Source organism: Pagrus pagrus (assembly GCF_965226575.1).
Source record: "Pagrus pagrus genome assembly, chromosome: 17".
NCBI lineage: Eukaryota > Metazoa > Chordata > Actinopteri > Spariformes > Sparidae > Pagrus > Pagrus pagrus.
In genome coordinates, this window is record NC_140201.1 from 9,370,040 (window position 1) to 9,391,867 (window position 21,828).

The 21,828-nt window shown below is 42.1% G+C and overlaps 1 protein-coding gene across 4 annotated transcripts in view; it reads right to left on the minus strand.

Moving 5' to 3' along the window:
• Positions 1 to 277: 277 nt before the first annotated feature.
• LOC311272757 (TGF-beta receptor type-2-like) overlaps positions 278 to 21,828 on the minus strand; it is a 38,881-nt gene continuing 17,330 nt past the window's right edge. For all 4 annotated transcript variants that reach the window (XM_084379403.1, XM_084379402.1, XM_084379400.1 and 1 more), the window contains 6 exons: positions 20,816 to 20,957; positions 18,686 to 18,876; positions 13,125 to 13,900; positions 12,085 to 12,226; positions 3,505 to 3,629; positions 278 to 1,462 (listed from right to left, as the gene is read on the minus strand). In XM_084379403.1, the coding sequence (XP_084235529.1) occupies positions 1,283 to 1,462; positions 3,505 to 3,629; positions 12,085 to 12,226; positions 13,125 to 13,900; positions 18,686 to 18,876; positions 20,816 to 20,946 (1,545 nt within the window). In that variant the 5' untranslated portion in view covers positions 20,947 to 20,957 and the 3' untranslated portion in view covers positions 278 to 1,282. The remainder of the gene's footprint in view (positions 1,463 to 3,504; positions 3,630 to 12,084; positions 12,227 to 13,124; positions 13,901 to 18,685; positions 18,877 to 20,815; positions 20,958 to 21,828) is intronic.

Below are 21,828 nucleotides of genomic sequence, written 5' to 3' on the forward strand. Positions count from 1 at the left end.
GGATGGCAGTTATGTAGGACAATGAATGGCACTGTAGGTCTTTTTATAAATCTGAGAGCTGAGCATACATCATGTTCTAACTGTTGCTGTGGAGCTGAAAATAATACGTTCAGGGCTGTAAAGCAGCTCAGATTTTCTATTAAAGAGGTTCACAATGTCAAATCAGCACTACCAATCATCTCACATAGCACCCTGAGGGAAATAATCATATATGGCACCAAAGGTTAAAGTATTAAGCAGTATAATAGCATTAAAAACACCAAACTGAGACAAGGAGTACTGTAATACTTTTAATTATGGCTTTACACTTTTATACAAAAATGACTTTGATATAGATCTTTTCTGATCACTGGATCAGAATTCCCTTTTCAGTAACAAAGAGTTTACAAAGAAGCTCAGCGTTCATAGCATATAGGCAGCATGCAGGAACTTCCAGTTTAAAGTCCTTTATACATATTTATATTCCTTTTATTCTCTTCGTCTGATTACACAGACTTTCCTTTTTGGATTTCATAGTCCTCTGAGTAATACACACACACATTCTCACACACGTACACGCACACGCACGCACGCACACACACACACACACACACACACAGTATATATCTGTTCTCTTTTTCCTTTCAGGCTGATTTTGCCGTCTTTATTTTGAAATTCATAGTCCTTGAGATAAATCAGCTTTCCCTGCAGATTATAGCCTTGGATGGGTTTTTCCTTTTTCCTTTGCTTTTGCCAATTTACATTTCATGCCACAAGAAATTATACTTGCACCTTTAATCTTGCGTTGGACTGTCATCCGGTCCCATTGACACCAAGGAAAACATTTAAGTATGCATTTAAGGGGGATATTAGTGTTATTAACCGTCTTAATATTTTTACATTGTTCCCTTTTAAAAACCCTTTTCCAAATACGTTATGTCCCGACTGTCAGAACAAATACAAAGGCACTGAATATATATCATTTGGTGTGCATAGATTATTGGTAAAGTGCAAATAGTGTTTAAAAAGCTTTACAATGCATTTTCCCTGTTTGTTCACGACTTGGCCCAGGTCCTTGAAGCATGTAGAAGAAAACAAATCAAGTCAGTCGCTGCTGTTTATATTGTTGATTCTGATCTGGAGTCCATCTCTGGTATCAGTCCTGTTTCATCTTTCCTGGTTTGCTCCTCCATCACGCATTTCTGATGATCCAATAGCAAACAATCCATCCACTTGGAGTTTCTTCAGCTGCTTGGCTGTAATTCCTCAGCCGCCCTAGCTGGGGCAGTGTTTCAGATCAGCTCTACTTCTCATCCACCACAATGATTTCTTCGGGGATCTTCTCCTCTGAGTCAGAGCGCTCTGACAGCTTGTCCAGGTACTCCATGTCGGCGAAGCGCTCAGCAACACACTGGGCTGTCAGGCGGGCCTCCGGGTCGTGGTCCCAGCACTCGTCTATGGAGCCGCACACCAGCTGGATGCCCTGCAGGAGGTAATGGGAGAGCACAGACATAATCAGTCAATAATACTGACTTGGGGGGGTGAGACTGACTGTGACAGCACATCATCACCTCAAGATGAAACTATGAAGTTTCATGTGTGGTTATATGTCAGTCTGTGCCTGTGCAGGTGTGAGTGGACACAAAAAAAGGAGCTGACAGTTTCTTAGGTACAGCTAGCTAAAATAAATGCAGTCTAATACAATAGTCTTGCAATGAACTCTGCGTTCATGGTTATAATGTTTAATCATTGTTGAAACTACTACTACTACTGATGTTGGGATTATCAGCAGGCTACAGACTGTTTGACTTTTCTTTTCTCTGAGCGTTACCTTTCAACGACTGTGTATCAAGTCACTAGCGTGCAGCGTTGTCATGCTTGCGTTTAAGACAAACAAAACAGGGATTTCCAATCTTAAAAAACAAACAAACTAGAGGCTACTAGAGGTCAGAGCCTCCACAAGGCACCCCTCTACCAAATCCATCAAGATACCTACTGTATCTTAATTTACAGATGCAATGATAGCCATTTATTTGTTTATTTTATTGGATCCCTATTAGAATATTTTCTGCAGTCCACAGAAACCATTCACAACAACATTAATGCTTAGACTTGTATGTTTTAAACAGTTAATGCAGATGGAGCTTGAGGCACAAGTGCACGTGAGTATTGCCATCTGATTTTTGCAACTTTCATCGATGCCGTTATATCATGAAATAAATAAATAGGTAAAAAAAACTACAAAAATTTAGGCAGATTAAATTTAGCAGTACACCTTAATACACGGAGACGACTGTTTTCCACTGCAAGAACTTTCCCAGGGGACAAAAGACTTTGAGAGGAACTCTGGGAGTGTTTCTGCATTTGGACCGGCAGAACTAGGAAACTACATTTATCTCCTTTATGATACAGGTCCTACTCTGAGCGTAGTATTTTCTGATGGTTCAGCTTAAAGTTTGTAGACTGGTAAAACACAGAAGCAGGGATGCTTCTGCTTGTTTACAGCTTCAATTTAAGGACAAGGACCTACTGAAGGATGTTAGTTTTGATATTAGGCCATGGGATCAACACTTCTTGTTACCGGTACGTAACAAATTCAGCGTTTGTCTCCATCAGTAGCTACAAAACAGAGAGGTAAAATGTTTGAATGAGACGATGAGAAGGAGGAGGAGGCAGACTTTTAATTTCTGATTGTTTCAGTGTGGCGAGAAGGGGCAACAATACAAAGTGCTGAGCAAGGAACAACAGGATGACTCTGTGTCTGTGACTCTGATGACTCGGTCCTCGTGTAAAAACTGCGACTCAAACATCGCTGTTGTCATTTTAATTGTTCTTCATCCGTCTAATTTGCCAGATGTGGAGAAAAAGCAAACGAGACTGCACAATGAGGACGGGTGGTTCACAGTGTCTCGTTCTATAACTCCTGAAAGAGTTTGGAGGAAAACTTATGCTGTTACTTTTTTATTTGTTTATCTTTCAAGGGGAAGTGCACATTAATCAACATCAGTGTAGACACAACTAGAAAAATAGCAAAAAGCATTAGTACCGCATGAATGATGGAGTTTTTATTTATACGTTTAATATTTGATAGTGTTTCTTTAGTGTATTTTATTAATGAAGGGTATTTATTTGTGTGTTTTATTTAATTTGTGTTTTATTTATGACATGCTTCCCTCACTGCTCACTCCTTCGTCTTTATTGATTGCCTTATGTGCGTTTCAAAGTCAAAGTCCTGATTAATTTATTGTAAAGCTGCAACGAGGACGGGACAGAAAAGACGCCGGAGGACATAAATCAAAAACACCATATGACAAATCTGAAAAACTATAACAAACTAGAGTTAATTTATAAAAACATCAGAGCATTAATGAGTGCGTATCTGAGTAAAAGTTTAACCGTGTTTCTAGTTTGGTTTTAAACACCAAACTAAAAAAGGATCATGAGGTTTGAACATCAGCAGCTGCAAGGTTTCCACACAGCAGCAGCAGCTTGTCACAGGCAGCATGCATATGTGTTGCCTCTTACTGTGTGGTTGATCCAGCTGTTGGGGATCTCAGGTCTTCCTCGGTCTCGGAGAACGCTGTCCTTCATGCTCTCCACGCACGGATTTTCCCTCAGGTTCCCAAAAGGTGGCTCGTACTCTTTCACCTCTGAACAACAACAACAAAAACAAGAAACAGGCACAGAAAAATTAGGCCGTGACCTCTTTAAACTTTTTGAGGTTTTGTTGTTTTGTACATGAAATATAGTTTGAATTCACATCTACTGAAAGCTCCGTCGAACAGATAGGAGAGATCAGATGGCAGTGCCCCACAGCGCTCACATCAACAACACCTCTCAAAGGATTCACTGTGCGCTCTAAATTAAAACTGCAGGTTGCAAACTTTAAATAGCACTGAAGCAGCACAAGCAGATAGAGGGGCCGGCGGGGAGATTTGCCGAGGAGAAACACTTATTATTATCACATTTTAACCCTCAGCGCCAAGGAGCTTAAAGCATCTCACCAACGCAGCTCTGGCTTTGTGTCAGCTCTCTTACACAAGCAAGTCCAGGATGCTTGTCAAAGGCAATTTACCAGTTGAGTTTACTTAGGGACAGATTTCAAAGCGTCGGCATGCAGGATATAGTGTGGAAACTGTGGGTCAGGAGTTTCCACGGATACTTTATCTTACATGAATTCATGTATCCTCAGACGAAGACAACAAATCACATTCCGGTGTGCTTTGAAGCGTCGAGTTTCAGCGAATCCATCGGGATTAAGAAGCACATGACTGCGTGAGGAATGTTGAAGTAAATAATTAGCTCCAGAGGATTTTCAATGATTAAAAAGATGACCAGGAGAAGAAAAAGCAGACAGACACAGAAAACAGACACAATTTCCTCCGTTAGGCTGCTTTAAAAACTTTAAATCAACTGTCACTGCTGACTGTTATTGAACACAATGGTCCCTCTCATCTACCTGTTATACGTCCCGTCTCCAGAAAGACAGACGTGTTTACGCTGCATTGTTATTGCAATTTTCAGCTTCAACTACAAGCCAGAACTTGACTGCTCTGTATGTTCGACTCATTTCACAGTCTGCGTTGTTGCACAATAATGTCAAGTGACTGTGTTTACTCAAGAAGTCGGAATTGTACCAATTACAGTCAGAACGATGACTAACGACTAAAAATGAGGATCTTAATGAAAAAAACAAACACTGTGATGTTTCAGGCGAAACACTTTCGCTACAAGAGGCTGCGTGTGATAAGTCTACTGTTGCATAGAGGTATTTGTCTTTATTTGGGTTTTATATTTACATTCTTTTGTTGTAAAATCTGTTTCTGTTGTTTCTTCAGTTATTATTTTAAGCGTGCAGCTCTGACACAGACCTGGAGCTGGACTCACACAAAGAACCCACCTCCTCACTGCCTGCGTAACAAGCTGTTGCTATTATACTGTATATTTGGTTGCAAATACACACAGACTTCAAAAATAAATTGAATGAAAGGCACAGTGCCGACTTGTCCTGCTCTTTCCTGTCCGTAAATCTGTCCCACAGTGTTTACGCGACTGGAACAAAGCAGAACCAGCAGGAGTCGGTGAGCTGTGCAGTAACCCCGGCCCGTCACGAGGCCGGCATGTCTCTGCAGGTGAACGGCCACATCTTGTATGTGATTACTATCAGTGTTGGATTACTTCCAAACGGCTTCATGCTGTTTATGCAGAGTAATGAGTTACACTACTTTTACGTTACTTTCACAAAAATAACTGCAGAAGAGAAGGAAAAGGACTCTGGCTTATAGTTATTGTTTAAATGTTTGTACTTATTTATTCATGTTTTATCATTACCCTTTATTCTTTTGTCTTTATTTTATATAGATATTTTATTGTTTATCATTATAATTATCATATAATGTCATTTTATTAACATTTTTTAGAACAAGCTTTTACATGTAATTTTTTATTTTTATTGCTTGTTTTTATCTTTTATTATTTATCATTTATTGTTTTCACCTGGGCTTTGACAAAAGTTAACATTTATCAGCAGCTTTGAGCGAACTTAAACAGGTCTGACCAGGTTGAAAATCATCTATAAACACTTATTTTCAGGTGGTAAAGTGCAGCCGGACACAGTTACTGGAATAATATCACTGCAGATTCTTTTAGAAAACGCGTTATATCAATCCGGTGCTGTTTAAAGTAATATATTACTGTAGCACGTTACCTCCAACACCGATTACTATACTGTATACCAAATGACAAAAGGTCTACAGCTGTTTGGTCAAGTGTTGACTGGAGTAAACTACTTGAAATGTATACAGTTTGTAGGATGAACCAGAAGACATTTCACATTTCACTCTTTCAAAACTCGTTAAAAAGAAGCTCACAGGAAGTTTTGAAGCCCACAGACGGGAACTGAAGGCTTCTGGGAGTAAGAGTACAGGGACCGATGACTCTTTCCAAAGGCAGAAACTTTCTGTTTTTTCTTTTGGCAAGCAAAGTCCCTCTGCTTTGGTACTTAAGTTTAACCACTGCCCCACCCACACAGCATTTAAGAGAAAAGGTGACGGATCTCTTTTTGTTTTGACAGGTCCGAGGGATTGTCTAACTGCAAATCCACTACACAAACATGTTTATGTGTTCAGACAATGGGTCCAAAATGTATGAATCATACTAGTGAGCACTTTGCAGTGTAAACAACAGCGTGTATTGCAGGATGGAAAGATTGGCCAATCCTGCCCTAAAAAGGAAAGACGGTTTTTCCAGGCAAACCTTAAATTAAACCCGAACTAGTAAAAGCTATTGAAAACACAACACGGGGGGAAGCAGGAATGCTGTGGTTTGCAAAAGTCACACACTGACTGCATATTGACAAGATTCCTGCGAGCAAGTTCAGCAGAGTAACAATGAGGAACTTATACCGCTCCTACGACAGCTGACAAGTAGTGATGTGGGTTTTGCAATGCTGGCACATATTTCATCCTTAATATCTATTTTTCCAGCCAGTTGTCAGGCAGGTTTGGGATTCTGAGTTAAACTTAGCTACAGAGTGAGGACACCTCTCAATCTCTATTAGCCTTCAGGAGCTTTGTGATGTACATTCATGACAGTCATGTTACAATCACTGATGGCCTCTTTCAGGGAATCTCCGAGTGTTGCCCTTCAACCATCCCAACTAAATATAGCCCTGTCATACATCAACCTTTTTACTTGTTTTGATTAGGACACATATGTATGGGTGGGTGAACTGTCCAAAATATACTATCACTAGGCTCGTTCTTGTTCATGTAAAAGATCTTGAAAGTTAAGAAGGTCAACATCCGCAACAATAGAAGCTCCTATGGAAAACACTGCTCCTGAAACGCCTCGTCAGTAGTCCTGCCTTTAATTCTGTGACTTTGTGACATCACAACACATCACCATGTCACGCATTTGTATAATGGGAGCCTGACAGCTAGTTTGGCAAGTAAAAATGGATTTAGCACAGCTGCTTTGTTGTTGTTAGCAGTGCTGGCTCAGGCGTGTGTGAGCTGACCAATCAGCAACCAATCATTGCACTGGACAGTATGAGAAAACTGATGTGTTTTTTGAGCATTAAAGCATGTAAACCCAAAATGTTTCGTGAAAAACAAAAACAAATCTTAAATAAGGTAAAGCCACACTGCATAAATAAAGTAAACAAACCATGGTCATTTTCCTGTCCTTTAGTGTGGAATCCATAGTATTTCCACACATCCATTTTAACTTCATTTGGAGGATACAGTAGGCAAGTTGAGCCTTTCGCCATGGTGACAGGTTAATGATTTTGCAATGACTGGAGAGCTGTTGGCTCCCCCTTGTGGCAAATCAAGAAATCAATATAGCACTGTGAGTTATTGAGCTAGGCAGCGTTTTCAAGCCACTGATGTGGCTATTTTATCCACAATCTAAATTGCAAGCATAATTCATAGCTGCATTTGATATTTTGTTTGCTACTATTATTCTGCTCCACTTCCAAGTTAACATTTTTGTCTAATTATGCTCAACAAAGCATAAATACTGGAGAAAAAGAACACAAGTCCTGTCACCTACACACATAAATCATTCAGAATAACAGATCTGCACAGAGTTGCGACATGTACTGGGAAATAAATTAGTTATGTGATGACAATAACAGTGTCTGTTTCCCAAAATCTGTCTGAGTCAGGCACAAAAACTTTGACTAATCCACTCCCAGCCGCCTCTGCTGGTTCTTGTTAGGCTGCGGTGGCTGCGACATTTGTTTGTGTTCCTCACAGGTTGTTAAAGTCATTTAGTACAGATGTATGCATGTGCATTACACGTTAGCAGAGCTTAATTTTGGACACATGCACTGACTTACCCTGGAGGTTTACCCTATCATTAACTATAGCTGATACGTGCCCTAACCTTCACCTAACCCCATTAAAGGAGACCAAAAACTATTTCAGGGAAACCAAATTGGGCACATTTTAGCCCCAATTGATCCATAATCAAGTGGTTTGAAATCTAAAATGTGTCCCCAAATGTGGACCCCACACACACACACACACATTGTACCATCAGGCCCTCCAGGCCTGAAGGAGTTGATGGTCTGACATCTGGATAGCAGCTGCCCTAACCTCTTCTCCTTTCCAGTCTAGCCCAACCTCTCCCTCCAGGGACCGAAGGCATTTCTCCGTCTGCAGCTCCACATTCAACACCACTCCACCATTATCCCCCGACGTAGCCCCACCCGCCTGAGGAACGCCCTCATAGTCTTTCCAAGCCCTAAATCTGGACCGGCTAAATTATACAGGAGAGACATTTCAGGGAATAGAGGCAGAGATAAAGAGGTCTGAGCCTTGAATCCCGCTTTTCCGTCTCTCAGAGGTGTGCCGATCTCTCTGTTACCCTCTCACTTTAACTCTTCCTCTGTCTTAATAGTCTTGGAAGATAAAGAAAGCAAAGTGATGGCTCATGGCTGTCTGACTGGCGCTGTCGACAGACGGCTGTGTTCTCCTCGCCTGGCAGATCTCAGATCAGACCTGGGCTTCAGGAAACTGTGACAGAGGAGCTATGTGGCTGTTTGCCACTGAGACGCAGAGCGCTGATCAGACATCTGTCTCCCACAGACACACACTGGCAGGTGGCAAGAGAGGCAAGAGAGACAAGAGGAAACCAGAGCTTCACCCCAGTCATTATAATGATGCCCAGGGATGTGTCACTTTGAATTTCTGTGTGCGTGCACATGTGTTTCATATTTTGTCTCTAGTGAGGTGAGCACTCAGGGTGTCATTAGTGACTCACCGACCTCCAGGGACAGCTTGGCAACTACAGGAAAAACAAGAAGACTGGCAGCGTGAAAGCATGAAACTCTTTGAGTGCACTCTGTAAACACATCAGCTTTACTCTCATGGAGCTCTGATTCCCGAATCAATAGCAGATCTCTGCCAGCACGCTATCTGGAGGGAGACTTTTTGGCCACAAGTGAAGCAAAACCAAATTACTGCAACTCATTTACGCAGCTTATTCTTTCCGCCGTCCTCAGGGTTTAAGCAGGTAGAAGGCTGGCTGTGTTTGTACAAGGCTTTCACCTTTCAGCATGAAAACGTCTCCTTGGCCTTAATGAACTACAGATTGCACCCCTCTGCTCGTCTCGGAGAGTTGCCAAGTCTAGAGAATGTGGAGATATAGAGAAAAACTTGAAAACTATTCCAGCTGCTTCCATCTATAGGCTCTATTCTGGTCCTGGGAAGCCCTCTGCTTCCCCTCTCTCCAGTAAATCTATGCTAGTCTGTCCTCCCTTTCTGTCTGTGCCGGCAAGAGTAAAGCTGGATGGCTGTCTGCAGAGTTACAGTGCAGTGGGAGAGTAATTAACTGCTGCCTCACCTGCCTGAGGGTAGGGAGAAAAAAGACAGACAGAGAGAAGAGGGTAGATGAACTGAGCTGAAAGTTTAGATGAAGAGGATGACAGAGTTTCTGTGCAAGGATAGTCAGAAAAATGTGTTTAAACTGGGTCTAAAATAACGTTTTGCTGCCCTGTTCAGTGTTAAATGAATGCAAAGTAAAGGAATGAGGCAGAAATGAACGGAATGATGGAGGAGGATGAGTGGGATGAATCAAGCTGTTGTCCCTCTAATCCCTCAAGAGGAAACCAAGCGAGGCCACAGAAACCTTCATCCAGGGAGCCTGTGTTCATTTAGTCCGTCTCTACCAACATGTATCCTGTCGGCGCTCCTCTCATGAGACATGAGCCGCAAAACATCCTCATACAAAAAAGGAGACATCCATACTTGCAGCTTCACTCTGAGAACAGCACGTCTCGGGGACTGCGCTCTTTGCAAAACAGGAAATAGTCTATTTTCTTTTCAAAAGGTGTACCCGCGGGGCGCACATATTCTTGCTGTTGGGAAGGAAAAGCAAAGGGGATTGTGGGTCACTCAGCCACGTTTTTTCTTGAGAGGACTCTTGGGCAGCGTAACTGCGCGATACACTTCAAGGAGGCCCTCCCGGGAGGATCACGGGGGCAAAACAGGAAAGCGCTAAAGTAGAGGCGTTCATGCCCAAACCTGGCTTTCAATCACTGGTCTGACACAATGGAGACAGGAGCAGTCAGAGAACCAAGCGACACCACAGAGACACTAAAGGGAAGTGAAAACAAACAACCGAGCGTCGACGTGAAATACGGCTCTGTGGTTTGCCTTCAGATAATCACTCATTTCTGTTATTTGCACATATCCTGGCCTTGTTTTTGCCGCAGAATGACAAACACAAGTAACGGTACATTAGGAAAGTGAAGGCTGATCCTTGAGACTTCTGCAAGATGAATTGCGCGTTTGACACGTTCAGATTTTGTTCCCACAGTGATTAATGGGTCGTGGACGGCGCACACATAAGTCCTGTCGCGCGGCGTGACACGTCCAGTAAGTGGACCCAAGGTGGTCACTGCGCTCCTAATTGGTGAAGTCGTCAATGTGACGGCGTATTCCTCAGAGGTCAAGCGAGCTGTGGAGGCGATTTTTCTTTTTACAGTATTTCTGGGGATATTTACACGGACCGCAGAGGGAATTTCATCAATCAGTGCTTCTATTGATTTCCTTTACACTCAGAGGTCCAGGCTAATCTCTAATTTAACAAGGAAAATGCGTTACCTCTATTATAAACGACTGTAAAGGTCACAAGTGATGTTTACAGTGGGAGCACCGGGCATCATGTTTAAAGCAAGGCATCCATAAAACACAACTGACCGTGATAAACTGGGGGTGAAAAATAGTATCACAATCCACGATCTAAATGACGAGCTCTATTTCTCAAATTTGAAATGCACTGTAGACTATTTCCAGACTTAATTTGGCCGATAAATCATAATATTGCATTAAAGATAGTTTCTTTTTTGGCACAAGCTCCCCATCCACCATGCTGCTAGCTAAAATTCATAATATATTACCCAAGGCAGAGCCACAATAAGTCAATCAATCCAATCATCGATGTCAGATATCAGTGCAGATCTGCTAGTCAATAAGGTTATGTGAAGTTTGGGAACAGACACATCCTCCCCACCCCACACACCATTTGCCTGAGAAGTTGATTGTGGACACCTTCACGGTCTAAAATCGTGGTCGGTTGGTTAGTTTGTCCGCAGTGTTACACAAAAAAGTACTGAACAGATTTCCATGAAACTTGGAAGGAAGATGCATCTCTTTTCGTCAGTTTTTACCAGTTGATGATGGGCAGATTGTGTTACCCTTGGTCAGATCCTGACTAGTGGTCTCCCTCTGTAACCAGTCTTTATGCTAAACTATGATAAGCTGTTAGAGTTGTATCAAGCTTCTCAATCATCTCCCTGCAAGAGTGCGTTTTCCAAAATGTCAAACTATTCCTTTAAGAAGTCCAAATCTCCAACCTCAAACAAAAAACAGTGGCGGCTAAAAGGTGTATGAGGTGATCATTATGGAAAATGCCACAGCTGAAAATGGATGCTTTTTGGATATATGGTCACCGTGGATATCCGCCATGTCAAAAACAAAAAGAGTGTCTGTTCAGTTTTTTGTTTTTGTTTCGTGTTGTCTCTTCGGCTCATATACACATATCTACAATCCATGAAAGTTACATGCAGAGAATCTGGTGTGGACAAAACACCGACCACAGACCTGTTGTTTTCTTGTTACGTCCATATCACAAACTCTTTCTTACATCTCTGCTGCTAAGAACCGACTTTGGCATCAACACTAGCCGACAGCAGTGTGTCAGATCTGTGTTTTTTGGGGAGATTTTACTTATTAATTTTTTCTAATCAATTATTCATTTCAAGCCTAATTTTTCACATTACTAAAAATTGCTCAACCTAAAAAGGCAAAATGTTTTGCCCGAGTTCTGATCTCTCTTGGTCTGACTTTTAGATGAACGTGATGAGATTTTTTGGCGTGAAACTTAAACAAGCAAACATTTCTGAAGAACTCTGACAGCAGCTTCCATCAAAAGCTGCTGCATCAGCCTTCACATTCAAGTATTGATCTAGCATTGAGTCATTTCTCTCACTGGGGCATCACAGCAGCTCCTTTGCAAAACCAAATCATGCAATTGTGATTTCAGGCCTCTGATCAAAACAGCTTCTCACCCAACAGCCATGTGTGTTGATCTTACCTCCGATTGCGTCACACCTGGAGATGATCTCCCACAGTACGAGAGCCATGGAGTAAACATCAGCCTGTTTGAAGGACTCAATGTTTTCTAGGTTGATCCTGGACTCCAGCACCTCCGGGGCCATGTACCTGGCTGTGCCCACCTGAGAAAAAAACATTTAATTAAAGTCCTTGACACCACAGATGATGTGTAATATTGTTTTATATTGCTTAAACTGGGTGCTACATTAAAGGGGAGCAGGCAACCTGCACAATTAAGCCACTTTTTTAAAAACCTTTTCACGACTAAACGGGAGTCGTTTAGCTAAAAAAGAGCACAGCTAAGTAGACAATCTTGGCAGTAGGAGTTGTTTACCTGCATTAATCAAGTGACAGGTGGTAATTTTGTGCTGTAGTCAGAACTCATATCACATTTATCTGAATTTAAACTTGTTTGATGTATAATATAATTGGAAAAACAAAGGTAACTCTGAGCTCAACACATCGCTTGTCTTCACATAATTACCACCTCGGAAAATGTGATCACCGGCGCTTCCTGGAAATGCGTCGAGGGCATTTACAATGCATTAGGTGTGCTGCGCAGCAAAGGGTGAAGCCTTAGTCATTTTCATAACAGAGTCTAATATGACTCTGGCCTATTACATCGGTGTAATGAGTCCATTAAGAATCAATCAGGCCTGTTTGTCTTGTGAGTGTAATAAAAGGACAACCTAAGAACACTTACAACACCATTTCTATCAGCATTAGCCATCTGGGGACAATAAATAAGAGGGTGTCATACATTAAGAGATGGTGTCCCTGAGAGACGAGGATCAGAAATGAAAAGTTTGATTGATGGCAGTGATCTTTTCAGGGTCTGATAAATATCTCAGAAGAAATATATGGCCGGGCCTGGAATGGTCCGTGTCTGGAGTGCCAGCAAAATTTATAGCAGGAGAGGATTTTTATTTATATAGATATATATATATATATATATTTTAATCTTTGAGGGGATCAGAAGTCAAATAAAACCAAATAAAATTTAGGATTATGAGGCTTTACCTGCCCGCTGTTGGCCAGCTCATCCACAGACAGACTGTTGTCCAGGCGGAGGGCGAGGCCAAAGTCACACAGGACGCAGGTCAGGTCGTTTTTCACCAGTATGTTGGAGCTCTTAATGTCCCTGTGCGCGATGGGCACCTTGTAGCGACCGCAGGTGGTGTGGTCGCTGTGAAGGTGCGCCACTCCACGCGATAGCGATCCCCCGAGCATCCACAGGTCATGCCAGCTCACAATATGGTGAATCAAGTACTCTTGGAGGTTCCCTCTTGGATGGAAAGCTGTGATCAACCAGTACTGTCTTTGCACCTTCCTCTCCTCTGCTGTCAGGAAGTGGAGCACATTTTCATGTCTCAAGTCTGCGTCTGAGAAGATTTCCTTCTCGTTCTTCCAGGAGGCGTACTCCTCATATGTGAAGATCTTAATGGCCACTGTCTCAAAGCCCTGCTCCTCGCTGACCGAGGAGCCCTGCTTCAGCTTGGCTTTGTAGACTTCTGCAAAGCGTCCTTTTCCGACCAGAACATCCAGCTCAATGGGCAGCAGCTCTGTGTTGTGGTTGAGGTTGTTGGCGTGCGTGGAGCTGCTGTCTGAACCTTCGTCGTCTATCATGATGGCGTGAGCGTCGCTGAAGTCCAGCGGAGGACCCCTCTTGCGTCTGGAGCTGGCCTGCCGCTGGCGGTAGACCCGATAACAGTAGAAGGAAGTGATGACGACAACGGCCATGACCAGCAGAGGCACCAGGCTCACTAAGATGACCGCCACCACCTGGGAGTCCATGTCTGAGGGAGCAAAGGTCAGAGGATCAGGATGATGAGGATGAAGATGCCCACATTTATATAACTGAGTGTAAAGCTGTGTTAGTGTAATGAATATTTTTATGTAATGTGTGATGTCAGTTGTATAGACAAACTGACAAAATACCCGAGCTCTCTTCAGCTCTAAGAAGAGTTTTGGCATCTCACAGCTTGTCGTTTTGGTTTCACAACAACTTTATGGTTTGAGTCACATCCACAGCGCTCAACAACCTTGTTTCCAAATGCAACAGGCAGTTGTTTTCAGCAAAAATGCTCTGATTAACCAGCTGTACACTACTCTTGCAAAACCAAACAACAGACGGAGGAAGTTAACAACTTGCCAATGAACCAAGTGGAGCTTTTAGCTGCTTAAAGGACAAGTTAACCCAAAAAGAGAGGAGATCCTTAATCGACAACCTTTACACCCTTGACAAGTGTTTAAGCTTGTGCACCTGCGTCAGATGGGGGTGTGCACAATGCTTTTAGCTGAGCAGCTACAGCTTCCGAAGACCTGAATTACACCTGACAAGCTATATGAAGCACTTTTATGTTTTAAATCAAGTCCCCTTGTCTACTTCAGTTGTTTAGAAAAATGCTGAAACGCTTTTTTGCTGTGTAGCTCTGGATGAACTTATCTTTTAAGCGCCAGGAGCTGATGTAGCCCAAACAGCCCTAAAAGTAGAGTAAATATTGAACTTAAGATTCATCGGATCATAAGAAACATGACTCCAGATGTCCGTGTCTGCTGATTGTGTAAACATGCCACATGTTTGCATTTTCAACTTTGGAAAGTGACTAATATTTCAGTGTTGCAGCCAAAAACCGGTAATGCAGGTTTAAAAGTTAGTTCTTGGTCTTGTAAACAGCACTATACAAAGTAAAAGTGATGTTAAGAAACTGTCGATTACATAAACAAACATTTTTAAAACGAAAAACATCGACAACGAGTCGGTTTAAAAAGTGGGAGATTTTATCGCTCTCCTGGATATTATTCTCTTCTCTGCGCGACCGCCACATAATTTCTTTTTTAAACACTGTGTTTTTCCACTTGCTGCTTTTAATGGTATAATCATACAACAATAAAAATAAAAATAAATTCAAATTCCGTCTCAGCAGATCAGCATCCATCTCAAGAGTAAAGTAACAGCAGAGGAACCTGACCCGTCCCTGAGGAATGTCTATAAGCATCAGAAAGCTAAAGTTAGCGTCTGGGCCACAAAGGCAATCTGCTCCAAACCCTGACCCAGTCAACCGCATATTGTGTCTCTTTATAGTGTATGTCTGATTCTTATAATTTAGGACGTGGTGTGTCTGGGAGCTGCTACGGTTTTGGCAAACAGTGAAAGTTTATACTTGTGCTGTGTTTATGGACCGGTTTTTGAAGCTGCAGTCATAAAAGAAGACCTATAAAAACTATATCACCAGACACAATATAATGAAGAAGAAAAGCCCAACTGGTCCACAGTTTGATGAGTTCTAAATTTAATCATTTATACAGTCGAGAGCGCCACAAAACTTTCCTCAACTTTTTCCATTTTAAAAATTACCAGCTACGACAGGTTCCTACTTTTACATCGAGTTGGCGATTTCTTTGCAAAAAGGCAGAAATATGCTCAAAATATCCACAACTTGCTGATAGGAAACTCAATTTAGAGGCAAGTGTGGATGTGAGGAGCAGAGTTGGGTTGAAAAAAAGGGAGGAGGACGACTGACTGCCCCGTCAAGCCTTCTGTGTTCCCTCCAATTTTTTTTCTAAACAGGAAACCACATGTCTGAAATCCTCAACATGGCCCCAACCAGTTTGTTTTTATTTTCATAGACTGAGAAGCTATTTCTCACAACAAACCTGTCACTGTGCCTCCCTGGCTCGCTCAGCTTTGAGCCAAAACCCCCATTTAAAATATGAAATATTGAAGGTTTAGGAGAAAATGGTTTGGTGAGTGTCAAAAATTGTGAATTATAGTGTGTCTTAATGTTAAATTTCGGGGATTCGGGTGTTGTGCCCAACACTTGTGGGTGGAAACCACTCAGCAGATGGCTTGTTTTGATCCAGTAACCCGACTATAATGTAAAAATAATACCAACATTGGTTCAAAAACAGCCCTTTGGTACTGTGTAAAATTAACCCAGGACTGCTTTGATGCTATTTTAACCCCAGACTGGGTCAGTGTTTAAACCAGTGATTTGTAGTGCATTGAATTGTTTGTTTTTGTTAAACTAAACAGCTTTCTTGCTTTAACTTAATCATCTGAAGTAAACACCGACTGGCTGTAAAAAACAATATGACACAATAGATTGGTTCCCTACAAGCCTTGTTTTCACTGTCTGCCACACACGGAAACACTTGTGGGGGGAAAAGTTGAAAAGTTGTCTATTTTTAAGCAATAACCAGAAGATGTCTAAACCTCCATGACCAAAGCAAATCATGTGCTGGTTCTGGGCTGGTGCTAGCGCCAGTTCAGAGCGGGTTGGTTCAACCTGTGAACCTTTCAGGAAACGGTCTGCTTTTCCACGGGCGTGAGAGCCACGTAATTCAGTCACAGTGTACGTCTCTAGTTTCCCAGCATTGCTACGAACTATGGCAGATTACATCGACTCTCTACAAGTGTTGCTCCTGGCTTTGCATGCCTACATTGGCATCCAAACATGACTGGTCCTCGGCCCACTGTTGCTTCGATTTGGCGCTCGTGATGAAAATCTTTTATTTAATCTCACATGGATAAGTCAGAACACGCTACACTAGTTTTGGCTTTTAGAAATGGGGATCATAATCAGTTTTAGTTGGTTCTTTGATACGATAACTACACCCCCAGCTCCTGATGTAAGCGGTTGTTTGTTCTAGACCAGCAAAGTGAGTTTTCCTGACTGGGAGCCAGTTCTTTGGCTGTCCAAATGCAAATGACTGTTGCAAATGAGTAGGCACTGGCTCCAAACTAGCACCTAAACCACTTTGGTTGATAACTGGTAAAGTAAATAGTCTCTAGCAATCCCTTAATGAAAATAAATGGTTCAGGGAATGTCTTTCGGATTTGGTACAACTCTTCTCTCTGATACATACCAGTAAAAAGTTTGAAAAATTCTGGAAAAAAATGGAAATCTTGTTTGAATCTCAAGTGATTTCCCTACTGAATATTTATTTTGTTTAGAGAACTGTTTTTTCTCCCTTCTGTGCCAAGGCAAACACAATGGACGCGAGGTTATGAATGGTTTTACACGAGTCAAAGTCACGGATCAAGGACAAACATGGACATGAAGGACTCGCTGAATCTAATACAGCAATGCAACGGAGCTTCTTTTCATTTCCTGTTTTACACCATGTCAAGCAGTTCACTTGTCCCTCGATCCGAAAAGTTAAAATAAAAATAATTCACTTTTTTCTTCTTCTCGTTATTATGACTCATTTGTCTAGTATCACACCCTTGTTGTTCTGAAGCTGTGTTTCTGAAAGCATGATTAAAATCACCATTAGCCACCAGCACCACAACTGTGCGGAAAGGGTTTTGCTGTTGCCATGGCGAGTCTGAGGTATTCAAGCTGGTATGTGACAAACAACTTAGTATTTCCTCTAACTTCAGTAATGGCCCTGAGATGTTTTTGAAGTGTCATAAATGGATCTTTCAGTTATGGGGAAAACATATACGGTAAGTGAAAGCTCAATCAGGAAAGTGCTTTCTACAAAGGAACCGTCGTCACTAACTAATAACCCAAGAGGTAGTTTCCCCTAAATTCACTGTTATTGTTGCCTTGTGGTTCTCATTTCTGCTGGAGCTCCGTCATTACAACACTTTCTCATGTTAGTCTCTGAGAAGTTACAGACATTCTCTAGAGTAAGAGAATGTATTTCCATTACGTGGTTTGCGCTGTGCAGATGCTTTCGATTTGGCTCTCGGTGCAGAGCCAGGTCTCGGAAATGTACCTCAGTGTTGTTACTGCCTGGATGCTGTAGTCAAAATACATCTGATTCCAGAGCCAGTGTTGTAACCGAAGTCTACGAGCCAAACCTGTTTGTAATCACGCATCTGGAGAGCATTACAGCGCACACGTGTTTGCATCCACGCATGACGCCGTACATGACAAGCTGATAAAAACTACTGGTGTGATATTATTAGGCTGACCATGAGTATGACGTCACCATGTTCTGTTTGACAGATATAAGATGAGTCCCACTTTTACGTGCAGAAAACAGAGCTGCAGTTGTCGAATATGTAATTAATGTTTCTTTACTCCTCTGTTGGAGTTATAACTTTGGGTTGTTGACAAAATAAGACACTTGAGGACGTCGTCTCATGCATTGGGAACCCTGACTGACATTTTTCACCATTTTATAGGTGAGACAGCAAATCAGTTAATCAAGAAAATAAACAATAATGAAAATAATCGTTAGTAGCAGCCCTACATACAACAAAGCTATTGCACTATTGCTCTATTGTAAAGAAAGTACAGGTGCGAGAACGATGGACTAATAAGGAACTTAAGTAATAATAATGATAGAGCAAAGCTAGCTAGGTTTTACATGTTCCCTTCTTTATGCTGTGCTATGCTAAACAGCAGCTAGCTGTAGCATATTTCTCAAAATAATGAATCATCGATTAGTGTCAGGTGGAAGAGAATTTATTGACATTGCATGTTATGCAACATACAACCTATTATTATTGCATCTTACCAGATTACTACTATGTATCATTTTAAAAGCACTAAAAATTCATAACGTAGAAAAGAGCGGGTGAAAATAGAGGGTTAGTATGTGAAATATTTTGTGTGTTGACTAACAGGTGTTGAAGAAGATTTGCTCGTTGCACTCGTCCTCCGAGCAGGAGCAGATGAAGAACTGTGAGCCCATGCCCTTTCTCTCTTTCATTTCACACTTGCTGTTGTTGTAATCGTCCAGGACCAAGCCGTACAGCTTCTGAGCCGGGTTATGGCAGACTGTATCAAAGGTGATGTTGTCATCCTTCTTCCTCCTTGGAAAGAGAAAACAGGCACAGAGAAAAAAAACAGCCGTTTACTGGATTATGTTTGATTTGTGGTCTTTGCTTAGAACTATTTTGCCATTGAAGTCTCCTTTTCAGAGTTTTTGTGTTATCATGTAACAAGGCAGTGATGGCAGATGCACAGCTCTGCAAATAATGCAAATTTCCAGCCGTGCAGTGATAAAGTAGTAACTGTGCCTCTTTCAGCAGCCCACAGTCTCAGCATTATGCAAATGACGGCAATACAGAAGTCACACTTACAACCAGCGAGATTTTGAAACGGCATTACAAACAGGAAACAAGGAAAACCCTGAACCCGCACGAATATACATATTTAAATTTCTCTCCCCCGCCGAGCAGCGTTACGAGAAACATTTTAGAGAGGCGCCTCTGTCCATTTCTGCTGACCTCAGCTCATAACAGGCCCGCAACATTGCTAATATAATGAGAACAGCAGCACAGCCTTGAGCTCCTAACACCAACACAAATCAGCTTCCTGCTGCTTCTCGCATTCAGAGTCAGATTTGATGCCGATGGGGGGTGAGGCGCCCGCGCGCTGTCATAATCCGGTCAACTGTCTTCGGCAAAGTGCTGACTGACAAAGTGTTCAAAGGAAAGGTCACATCGGGGCTTCTGGGAGGAAACGATCCCTGATCTGATTAATAAGAAGAATCTTGTGCCCTCGTGTCCTCACTTTCGGCGGTACTGAATATCTTTTTTTTTTGTATTCGAAGCCTCTATTGAGGTTTTCCACTGTCTGTTATTTTATGATGTCATCACCCTGATAAAAAATCCCTGAACAAAATCCTGAAAATGAATGAAGTGACTTGTCAAAATAAGTAAATGGAACGCCAAGCCCCTAGCGAATGCAGACACATGATATTATCTTTTTCTTTGGAAGTTTCAAGTATTTCACTGTAAACTTGATAGAGCTGAAATACATTTATTGTTATTGTAGTTATAATGTAAGTCACTGCACTGTTCGATTACTGCTGGACCGACCCGTTAACGGTGGAATAAGTGATTCTTGTGAAAGATAGTCGATTTCTGTGTCTCATTCTCAGGTGGAAAACAATCCCACACAGCCACCACCGCTGACAACCGTTTCATTTTCTCTTCTACCACGAGCACCAAACGGAGGACGCTTGTCCTTTTACTTTGGACGATGAGCTTTATAATGGTGACGTCCCCACCGTCACAGCTATCAGCCGCAGAGCGGGCAGGATGTGGGTGGATGACGCGATCCGTAGGAGAAAATGATACAGTGAATATCATCGCCCACTCCAAGAAGAAGAAAAAGGGCAACTGTGACGTCACCAGTGCCTTTCTGAAAAGTTCAAGAGGTTTTCAACTCGAAGCTCTCGGGGGGGAAAATAAGAAAACTATCCCTTCTCATTGAAAACAATTTAAAAACAAAAGGATTTGTGGGCCCGAATTCTAGAAATCATATAATACTATAGCCTGATCTTTACCTGGAATTGGGCTGAAATCCAGGGTTTAAAGATACAAACTATTCAGTGCGGCTGTATTTGTCTGTACATGTATGGGGGCTTTTCCATACACATGTGCTGCCTCGCCTCGACTTGGTTTGACTCAGCTGCTATAAATACTCTTCCTCCGTGAAGTATCATGGTAGAACAGCTGCTAACAAAGCACTGTTGCTAAATCTGACTTAAACACGTTTCATTTCCCATAAATTCTTCACAATAAAAGTCCTGCTATTTAGTCATTTAGAAACTTTTACTGTGGAGTGGCAAAAACGGGGAATGGCACGACTTGGCTTGGCGCGGCCGATGGAAAAGTCCCAGTATTATGACCTAAATAACTCATTTATGTCTGAAACCATTTTGCATCATAGCTCTTGCTTTCATTTATACATACATATGATCTGAACGTGTAGCCGCTTGTGTTCGGATGAGGGGACACTCACCAGATACTGACGCACACGTCTCGTTTATCGGGGCAGATGGACGTAATTTCACAATCCACCTTGCAGCTTCCTTTGCCCGTGCAGCTGGTCTCCCGCACATCGCAGAACTTGCACAGTCTCTTTGGCTTCATTATGTAGGCCTCTGGTAAAAGAGAGGAGAAGTGAGAAAGGTAAAGACAGATATTTGGGGACAAAAATAGGTTCAGCGCAGTCCATAAAAACATAAAACGGACTCCATTTCCTTGTTTACAACTGGATTCAATAAGCAGCATTTGACATTAAAATGACAGACAAACTAGTCGGAAATGCAAAACACTTCCATGATGATCGTTAACAGGATTATTTATTAGCATGAAAGGCAATAAAAGCTTCAAACAGATTAAAGGATGGGAGTCTTTTGGAATGTGCCAATAAGTCGGAGCAGATATTCAACAAAACCACAAGAAAATTCAAACTATTTCGTCCTACAGGGGTGGACAGATTTTTTTTCCCTGTGAAGTCTGAACAATAAGAGCAGCACACAGTGGCATCCCCCTCCTTTGGTCTTGTTCGGACTTGACTTTGCCGGCAGGCAGACCCATATCAGTGAGACAGACAGGATTGTGTGATGAGTGCCTGTGGGTTTGATAATCATCTAAGGAGACAACTGCGAGACAGGCAAGAACAACAAACAAAGAGAACACGGATGCATCTCCTCGCTGGGAAGGCTCTAATTTGTCAAGCCGATGAGTCGTCTCCCCATACAGAGAGGTGTTGTGCCAACTCGGTTCATGAATATCAAAAAAAATATATAAAAAAATAGAGAGGGCGACGCTATGTTTCAGTGTCTGTGAATGTTTGGAGAGAGGCAGAAATGTGTGTGCGTGTGTGTACGTGTTGGAGTATTTGTGCAGAAATTCTCCGACTGCTGTCTGCAGGTTGTCCTTGCGTTGAGGCTGTTAATGATAAAGATCAGACAGGCAGCGTGCCTCTGTTTGGCATGGAAAGGAGAGACGGAGCAACAAGGAAGCTGA